A 10,275-nucleotide genomic window follows, 5' to 3' on the forward strand; every position below is an offset into this window, starting at 1 on the left:
ATTTGCAAAGATTCATAAAAAACCCTTATACTCACTTCTTCTGTAGATGAGGCTGGATCACGAATGTTTCGAGCGAACATAGATGCATTTAGGCTGATGGGGAGTGGCGCATTCACTTTAAAGCGAAAGTAACGTTAATCCTCAGATGTCAGGAGTAAATGACGATTGCTATATTCATTATTACATCCAACAATAAAGCACCTCAATCGCTTAATCGGAGACATCTTGTCTTTCCCTGCACCAGAGTCAACACAATGGCGGACGGATGACAGCTCACTCAGGGCGGGTCTAAGGTAAGACACCAGTCCAGTCTGTGCTGAAACACTACTGTCAATCAACTATCGTGGGAGGGGCCTGTACAGAACTACGTCATTCTGACAGGAATCTCAGAACAGCCTGATTTGAGAGAGGGGATTTTAAAATAGGGATTTAAAAAAAAAAAACACTGGATGGATTTTTATAATTATAGGATGGATGTGTACACACACTTCCAACATCCATTAATGTTCAAACAACTTGAAAAGTGAATTTTGCATCCGATGACCCCTTTAAGACCGAATGCACGGATCCAATATAATGATGCACGTGCGATTTCTTTCTCCACTGTTTACGTTCATTTAAGACATGAAAATACTTGCCGAGATAGTTATTTTGAGATAATTTTGCGTGCATGTGTCCGTTCAAGCGAAAGAGGAATCAATTCTGTGTTCGTGCTCTGCCTGAAACGGCGCTCTGTATGTGCGCGCTTTGAGCGTGAATTCTTCATGCGCTTGAATGGTTTAAAACGCTTGAATGTTTAAATTGGTAAGACTTAGAAACACGTGTAAATGATCAACTATAATCCGTTTCACCTTTACAAGTGAGTGAACAACGTGAATCAAGGAAGGGATTTTTATATCACTGTTTAAGGTAGCCCGTCGGGGCAGGGCAGTGATACGTTTCGGTAGCCCGACTGGAAAACACAATAGCCCCGGGACGTCGGGCTAGCGATTTTGCGAGCCCTGATATACATGATGATGAGAATATTTTTTCTTTAATTTATGGAAAAGTTAGGCTTGTCGATAACTAAAAATGAACCTTTCTCCTAAACATACTGACACCATTTAGAATAAACATGCTTTAAACATGCCTTGTTGAGTGTAACTCATTTTTTGTCATTTATTTATTTTTTATACATTTATATTGAGTGTTTATTTAATTTTTATTGCTGAAACAAATCACTAAAATAATAGTTTTATACTGTATTTGGACCGCAAAGTACAAACCTACGATGCAACTTAAAAGCTCATATAATATTTACTTTAATCTCATGTGTTGGATGAAAATCATTGTCTGTTCAGCACCTTTCATTGAACTTCTAAGATGAAAAAAAAATCTTTTTTAAAGAGATTCTAACCTATTTTGTCACCACTGATGAATATGACTGATTTGCAATAAAGATAAAAACTCACATTAGTCCAAATAAGTAATAAGTTACCTTTTCGATTCAAGCTGCTCCTTTAATTTGCTGTACATTTCCAGGACTGCAGAAACGTAAACAAAAGACAGCATGATTTTCAAGTAAAGAAGACCATGTATTAAAAAGAAATCAAACTGAAACATTTTCTTCATTCAGTGAACTGTAACCACTTCCTAAATTTATTTTCAAAAGAAACCACAACCTAACTGCATTTATCTACAGAATCATCCAATAGGTTTCTTGATTAAACCACTGTAAAAACAAAACATTTCATATCAAGTTTGAAGTCAGAGAGACCGTAAAATATAAAGACATGAGGACCTGGACTCATTACTGTAACAAGAAACCTGGGAACACTGGCGTTTACGGTATCTGGATCGTTTTTAATAGTCTTCTAACGAAATCTCTGGGAAACAAGCACCAAAAAGTAGCGGTTACAGGTCACACGGTGAGATTTTTGCACAAATGCGGCGTCTCACCGGGAATGCAGAGCTGCAACTTCTCCACCGTGGTAGCCATGTTCCTCTGTTGAATTCGGCAGCGGATGACCTCCTCCGTTTGGGCCGTCACCTTACATAAGGGAAGGTCAAAGAGTGTGAAGCCCTCTCAATTAACGAGACAGTCCTCTCTGCGCTATTGTTCCATAATCGACATTCTTTTCTTCTGCCCATCTAACGGCAGACAAACTAACAAAGCCAGACTGTGCCATACCTCTCGTCCGGCGTCTTGAAGTCTTCGATTGGTGTCGCTCACTTGGCCCTTAAAACATAATATCACTTTTGTTAGACAAATAAGACCACGATTCCCTGTTGTAACTGCTCACCCTTGTAATCAGATCATACTTCATGAGGAGTCAAGAACAAAGGCATGCAAATTCAAATTAAATGTGCAGCGGGAACTTGAACTTTTGGTCGGCGGGGAGCTTTTATGGCCGGTAATCGCTTCTGACAGCCCTTTCTAACAGATTCTGTGACAAACTTCTCAATTTTACTTGGGATTTTTGAACTTTGGTTGTTCCTCTGGCTCTGTCAAACAATTCAAATCAATGACCCAATTGACCACTGGTCCCTTGTTGGTAACTTCAATGAGCTCTATGTGCCATTCATTGTCTGGGGTAAAATGCGGATAGCATTTTCTGGTAATTAAACATTAGTTTTTTCTTTTAAACACAAACGCTGGGTGGCTGATTAAAATCAAATGTGAAGACCTCCACACCACTGCGCCAGTATAGTGCCCCAGGTGCAGGGACCCCATGGCCACAGACTTTCCCACATATTAAGTCTCATTAGGTCATCGTAATAAGGAACCGCTTTTCGAGTTTATTAAAAATCTAATTTATTCACGAACAAAGAGGGCCCAGCGACCTCATTGATGCCGTATGTGCTCTCTTGTTATCTGAATATGCTTTATATAATGTGGGTCTAATTATGAGGATTGTTGAGCCACTCCTGTGCCGTTTGGTCACCATATTTCACTCTGGGAAGTGGAAAGAGAGCTAAAGAGAATTGGCGTGCGATTCCAGCGTGAGGTCTGAACCCCATGACTGAACCATCGTGAACAAAAACTCGACACCATGGGTATCTCTCCATTCCATGCGAGTGAGTGCAAAACATTAATCAATAGCTAAACAATAATGCAAATTTGATTCTACTTCAAACTTTGTTCTGGAAAATGGTGCTTAACCTTTCTTAATACGATTTCAAGGCAATATAATTGTCTACTGTATACTCTATTGGAGAAGACTGTATACATTTTACTAGGAATGACTCTGAGAAAAGCCCTCAGTTAAACTCATGGCGAAGGACTTTTTCCATCTTTGTTTAGGGCAGGGGTGTCAAACTCGGCTCTTGGAGGGCCACTGTCCTAAAGAGTTAAACACATCTGATTCAGCTAATCAAAGTCTTTACGAGGGCTAGAAACTTCCAGGCAGGTGCGTTGGAGTTGGAGCTAAACTTTGCAGAACAGTGGCTCTCTACGAGCTGAGTTTCACACGTGGCTTAGGGGTAAAAGGAAGTTTAAAATACCAATGCAATTACGGAATACAAGCTGCGCCTAATGGAATTCATGATAGCATGGACGTGATGTTGTCTGGGGGTTTGGCAAAAGGAGAGTGAGACTGTGGGCTGTGCTCGGGGTGGTGACTGAAGTCTGTGACTGTGTAGTTCTGACGTCAACTTTTTACGGAAGTCACAACGGTTCGTGAAAAATCACAGCTACTTTATGCAGGCTGTGTGAATTTTACTGTGGACTGACTGTTTTGAAACTTATATGGTAGTTACATAGCACCTAGACCTCAGATATCATGAAAAAAGTCAGGAAATTTCAGTTTTGACAATATGGGACCTTTAAGGTAAACATCTAACCTATGAACTCTAAATTAACTTATTTCTGGCCCAAATATGTACAAATTCTTTATTTTTCGATATCGCTTGAAGTATATCAGGGCCTTCTTACCTTTATATAAGTCTAGTAAGATATAGAAAATAAGATACTGTATAAACATGCATTTGACTACCCCAGTTTTGAAAATGAGCAAAATACCCACAAGTCATTAGCCACATTAACAAAAAAAGTAAAAATTTAGCAAAAAGTACCATGGTAGCATAATGGTATTATTTGCAGTAACTTGATGTATCGCACAAAGACTAAGATATATTAAGATGGTAATCATTCAGTTTTAACAGCATTACGTAGAAACAATATTGAGATAATTATGTCAGCCTTCTGATGTTAATTAATGATCACATTTGTCAATCTATTTAATAATAATAACAATAATACTTAAAGTCTAAAATGGCCAAACAGGTTAAAGTGTAAAAATGTAAAACAGTGAATCATTTGTTAAAAGGGCAGTTTTTCACAATGTTTTTCACTAAATTAACACAATAAATAATAGTTAATCTTTTTCCTTTATATCCATTATAAAAATACAAAGCAGTAAACAGCACACAAGGTCAAGGACTAATAAAGCATTTTGTATGGATTCCACTTAATTTACTCTATATATATTAATAAAAAGCTTTTCAGCAGGATTCAAAATCACAGCAATGTTCACTTCATTTTGGATTGTGAGCAAAATCAATGTATATATCACCCAGCATTGTTTAGTATGATGGTGTATCTTTTTTTTTTTTCCTGATACTATTATTCTACCATAGTACTGCCACAATATTTAGCAGGACAAAATGTATTATTTATTTTTTATATCCATTATAAAAATACAAAGCAGTAAACAGCACACAAGGTCAAGGACTAATAAAGCATTTTGTATGGATTCCACTTAATTTACTCTATATATATTAATAAAAAGCTTTTCAGCAGGATTCAAAATCACAGCAATGTTCACTTCATTTTGGATTGTGAGCAAAATCAATGTATATATCACCCAGCATTGTTTAGTATGATGGTGTATCTTATTTTTTTTTTCCTGATACTATTATTCTACCATAGTACTGCCACAATATTTAGCAGGACAAAATGTATTATTTATTTAAAAAAAAATACATTATTTCTCAATAATATCAATGCATATGTTACGAATCCCTAAAATAAATTGAATTATGATTTCCACATACCATCAGCTTCTCAGCATCCGCTCGGACCTTCAGCAGTTCTGTGATGGCGTCCACGAATCCCTGATGATGGAAGTTGCACATTTTCTCAATCTCTCGGTCATGGTTGCGTATTCTGGCGTCAAGTTTCTCCATAAACCTTTTGTGTGCATTGGGCTGATCATCGTAAACGGATCTATAAAACAAACATCAAGTGAACACATTAAACTATTTCAAACAACAGTCAGTTTGCAGAAATCTTCTTTAAAGATTTTAAAGTGTCTAATGAATGTCATCTCATCTTCGTTTACATTAACAGTGACACACATTTTTTAACATATAAGACGCAGCAATTTAGTGTGCCATGTTTTAATGGTTTCAAATATCAAAGTCACACTGTGTTCACACTTGTAGTTCGGTTCGTTTGGTTCATTTGGTCCGGACCAAAAAGGAAAATGATACATTTGGTCCTGGTCCGCTTAGCATTCACATTGGCATTTTTGACAGCGAACCTAAAGGCATAGTGATACGTTCACAACCTGCCTGGTCGGCTTGAATTACGTATATATCGTGACAGAACTCACCGAACACCCCAAACAAAAGGTGCGTTAGACTTAAAGCGGCGCTGCTGGTGTATGATATCAAAGCACCCATTAACCGATCGGTCTGCTCAGCGCCGTTTTAAGTCAAACTCACCTAATTCCATCTGCTGGACTAAGCGCGCTCATTCTTGTGTGTACATATAATTTTATTTTCAACACCTGCAAACTCACAAGGAGCTCATAAAAGGCACTTTACCTCATCGTTGCTCCACGTTTGCCCTCTGCTCATTTTGTTTTGGCTACACCACATCGTCACATCATATCGCATAGCATCGCATCTTGTCATTACTTCCTGTTTTTGGTTCGTTTAGAAGTATTTGGTCCGTGTTGCGTTCATATATAATTCAAACCGCACCAGAGTTCGTTTGGAAGCGAACCGAGACCCATCTTTTTAGGGTGCGTTCACACTTGTCATGTTTGGTTCGATTAAAACGAACCCTGGTGCGATTGCTCTGTTAGTGCGTTTCGTTTGAGTAAGTGTGAACGCTATATACGCTGTATACGTCATTCAAGCCGACCAATCAGGTTGTGAACGTATCACTATGCCTTTAGGTTCGGTGTCTTTAGGCTCGCTGTGAAAAATGCCAATGTGAACGCTAAGCGGACCAGGACCAAATGTATAATTTTCCTTTTTGGTCCGGACCAAATGAACCAAACGAACCGAACTACAAGTGTGAACACACCCTTAGTGGTCTCGGTCCGCTTGTTTGGTGCGCACCAGGGTTCAAGATGGCAGCGTTCACACTTACTCAAACGAACCGCACTAACAAAGCAATCGCACCAGGGTTCGTTTTAATCGAACCAAACATGACAAGTGTGAACGCACCCTTATAAACTGTCCCATCTGTCTAGTCAAACATATATTTCACAAGTGCAAAATATTCAGGAGCTGTGGCCAAAAAACATCAGTTTACAATGCAGGTAGAACCCAAACCAAGCCATATCTAGAAACCGGACGATTCAGTAAAAGTAATAATAATAATTCACTTCAGAAAATGCATTTTATGTAATTACAGTCCAGACCTTGTGTTTCCCCTTCAGATAACACACACACACTTCAATACTCTGCAGGTGTCTCCGTGTGGTTTTATCAATCTAAGAGCATGTGCGTATCAGTAGCTGTGTTATCTAGCGCCGGCCTCAGTGTCTGTGTCAAGCAGTGAGAGCTGGCGAGGTGAAGCCAACAGATGGGCCACTTCTTCAGTGTGTTGTGAGACCACAGAGCATGTGTTGCCCTCCTCACTGCTCCAGATGGCCAAGAGAGCCATCTCTCTCAGTGAAGATGAACAGTCCGAGATGATTCAGGGTCTTCACTCACTTCCTGACACAGATCCAGAGGAAGTGTGGAGGGAACTGCACCAGCTGAGCTGGCACTGTACTGCATTACGTATCATTTACAATCAACATGAAACAGTGAACTGGCCATTTTACTTCCATAAAGTATTTCAAAGCAAAAAAAGGATGTTCAATAATTTTTTGAGGACTTTAGTGATTGATTGGATTCAGAAAATGGTATAAAACCCCATGGTATTACCAAATGCAGAGGTGTCTAGATATGGAGCTCTCACATTTGGGTCTGCAGAACCTTAGGGGGTCGTAACATTTCTAGAAGATCTCTGAAAAAGTCTGAGAGAAAAAATGATTTCTTCTAATAATGTATATCTTTAAGGGACAGTTCAACCAAAAACTTAACTCACCCCCATTTCATTCTAAACCTGTATGACTTTATAAGTATAAAATATATTACAGTATTTTTCAAAATAACTTTGTGTCCTGCAGAAGAAAGACAGTCGACGTTTTGGAATGACATGAAGGTGAGAAAATGATGACAGAATTGTATTTTTTGAGTGAACTATATCTTTATGATATTAATGAAATATGTTTATGTTAACAATATTTTAACAAATTTCTTAAGTACACTGCAGGTTTGTTAAAGTTAACTAAAACCATAAAAAAATGTCACTTGAAATAAAATAAACATTAACTGAGTAAAAACTAATAAAAACTGTATCAAAACACTAAAATAACACTGCTACAATGGGAGAGAAAAAATGATTTCTTCTAATAATGTATATCTTTAAGGGACAGTTCAACCAAAAACTTAACTCACCCCCATTTCATTCTAAACCTGTATGACTTTATAAGTATAAAATATATTACAGTATTTTTCAAAATAACTTTGTGTCCTGCAGAAGAAAGACAGTCGACGTTTTGGAATGACATGAAGGTGAGAAAATGATGACAGAATTGTATTTTTTGAGTGAACTATATCTTTATGATATTAATGAAATATGTTTATGTTAACAATATTTTAACAAATTTCTTAAGTACACTGCAGGTTTGTTAAAGTTAACTAAAACCATAAAAAATGTCACTTGAAATAAAATAAACATTAACTGAGTAAAAACTAATAAAAACTGTATCAAAACACTAAAATAACACTGCTACAATGACAGTATAAAATATAAATTAAACAACTTAATTTGTGTTTTAATATACATTTTCACATATATTTTATACATAAGAAAATGTAGCTTCCTTTGTATTTTAGGAAGTGGATCCCACAAAAAGGATCATGTTTGGGGGTCCTTAACATTAAGCATTTGAAAAACAAAATAAATAGCCTCACAATCTATGAACATTGGGCTAAAATGAATAGACTATGAAAAAATACAGTACATACTACACAATGGGAGTGAAAACCACTAGAGTGCAGAATGTGCTGCAGTTGGAGGGATGCATGAATAGTTCTCCAAGTGCGCCACCCTGTGTGCAACAAGGGAGCAGTGCATGTTCAATCACTGATGCATATGCAAATATTTTAACCAAACCAGCAGCCATAGATCAGTGGCTCTCATGTGGTTTACACTGAACACTGAACATGAAGTGGTTACCCAGCACCAAAATTGCTGTGCAAATGTTCAAAAATAAAATAGCTTAAAACCAAAGTTATTACCATGTATTAGACCCAACAACATTCGATGGGAAAGTATGAACGAGAGGAATGCATTATTTTTCTTCATTAATAATTTCTGAATTATATCTCTGTTATGTGTGCAAATATCAGTAATATAGGATGAAATAGAGCGACACTAAGATCCCAGGAGTTTTTTAGCAATGCATGTAAAAACTGACTTTTCATTGGCTGTTTTTAACAGCACAACAACTTTATAAATAATGTTAAAATGCAAGTTAAATTAGCAGGACAGTGTCACACTGCTTGTATAGTGTTGGCCTAACAAACTTCTGCTTCCTTTTTTTATATTACCTGAAAAAAATTAACTCATTATAAAGCATTATGAAACATGATTAAAATAATACATTTCCAAGATTTACTTTAAACATTTGTTCAAAGAATTATTCAGACTGTATAAATGGTTTGTCTCTCTATGACTCAAAAGCAGGTACTTTCTCTGTTCATAGGTGTGTTGTGTTTGTGTCAAAAGCAGAGGTTACTGTAAAACTACTGTAGACTGTAAAAGAGTCACAGCAATTAGCATGAGATTCATCACATTAAACAATCTTAACCAGCATTAAAAAAAAAGATATTCATAATAACAAAGTAGCAAAGTCTTGGACGGCTCACTGCTAGTGAAAATGCCAGCTGGCTCTCTCTCTCAGATGCCGAGCAGAAGGTTCGGATGAAATCCAGGTTGCAATTAGCGACAGCACATAGATCTAGCTGACTGATGAGCTTATGGTTAATCTGAGGTATATGTATTGTTGTGTGACACTGTTTATAAGCTTTACACATTTTCCGCAGTTTGAAACACTGAATAAGCGATTACATGAGACATTTTAGTAAGTTTTAGGCTATCTTATAAAATAGCCTACCTTTTGATGTCCATTCATGTTTATTTCGTACTATAGTGGTAAAGAGAACGATATGATTGGTTCACCTGCCGCTTGAACTGAGGCACCAAAGTGATCGCTCATGCCACATTAAAGAGCGCCAAAACCGTATTTATTGATTGAATTTCGTTATGAATTTGGCAGACGTTTAAAGGGGTCATATGATGTTGCTAAAAAGAACATTATTTTGTGTATTTGGTGTAATGAACTATGTTTATGTGGTTTAAAGTTCAAAAAACACATTATTTTCCACATACTGTACATTATTGTTTCTCCTCTATGCCCCGCCTTTCTGAAACAGTTGATTTTTACAAAGCTCATCGGTCTGAAAAGCGAGGTGTGCTCTGATTGGCCAGCTATCCAGTGCATTCTGATTGGCCGAATACCTCAAGCTTGTGACGGAAATGTTACGCCCTACCATACTGTGATGCCGTGTCCCGGAGCGACGAGACAAAAATATTAAAACCCATTATAAATGAGGCATTTGTTGCATCCAGTGGGGAGATAATTACGGATTATAATGACTTATACTGTCTTTTTACGAGTTGCGCAGCATCGCGCCGAGTAAACATAAAACCATGTCTGCATTTGTGATCGGAGAAATGACAAACAACAAGTGCTACTCTACACTGCTCAAAACTCACGTTTGAATCATCAGTGGCAAATTCTTTTTAATCAGTGGCAAGTCCTCCATAAAATGCGCTGCACACATCTGAATATTTGGGTTGAACTGTTCTGGAACAGTGTTGTAAATACAACTTAACCACTGATTTCTAGTCGTGTCCTCTTTTGGAAGGCCAAACAAAGTAGT

At 37.4% G+C, this 10,275-nt stretch overlaps 1 protein-coding gene across 1 annotated transcript in view; it reads right to left on the minus strand.

The window, feature by feature from the left end:
* Nucleotides 1-10,275, minus strand: part of LOC107593515 (exocyst complex component 6-like) — a 65,328-nt gene that overhangs the window by 47,095 nt on the left and 7,958 nt on the right. The window contains exons 2-5 of the mRNA XM_016283254.1: nucleotides 5,035-5,206; nucleotides 2,171-2,218; nucleotides 1,939-2,029; nucleotides 1,478-1,523 (exon numbers count right to left, since the gene is read on the minus strand). Coding sequence (XP_016138740.1) covers nucleotides 1,478-1,523; nucleotides 1,939-2,029; nucleotides 2,171-2,218; nucleotides 5,035-5,206 — 357 coding nt within the window. The remainder of the gene's footprint in view (nucleotides 1-1,477; nucleotides 1,524-1,938; nucleotides 2,030-2,170; nucleotides 2,219-5,034; nucleotides 5,207-10,275) is intronic.

This window comes from Sinocyclocheilus grahami, unplaced genomic scaffold (assembly GCF_001515645.1).
Source record: "Sinocyclocheilus grahami isolate Dianchi unplaced genomic scaffold, SAMN03320097.WGS_v1.1 scaffold172.1, whole genome shotgun sequence".
Classification (NCBI taxonomy): Eukaryota; Metazoa; Chordata; class Actinopteri; order Cypriniformes; family Cyprinidae; genus Sinocyclocheilus; species Sinocyclocheilus grahami.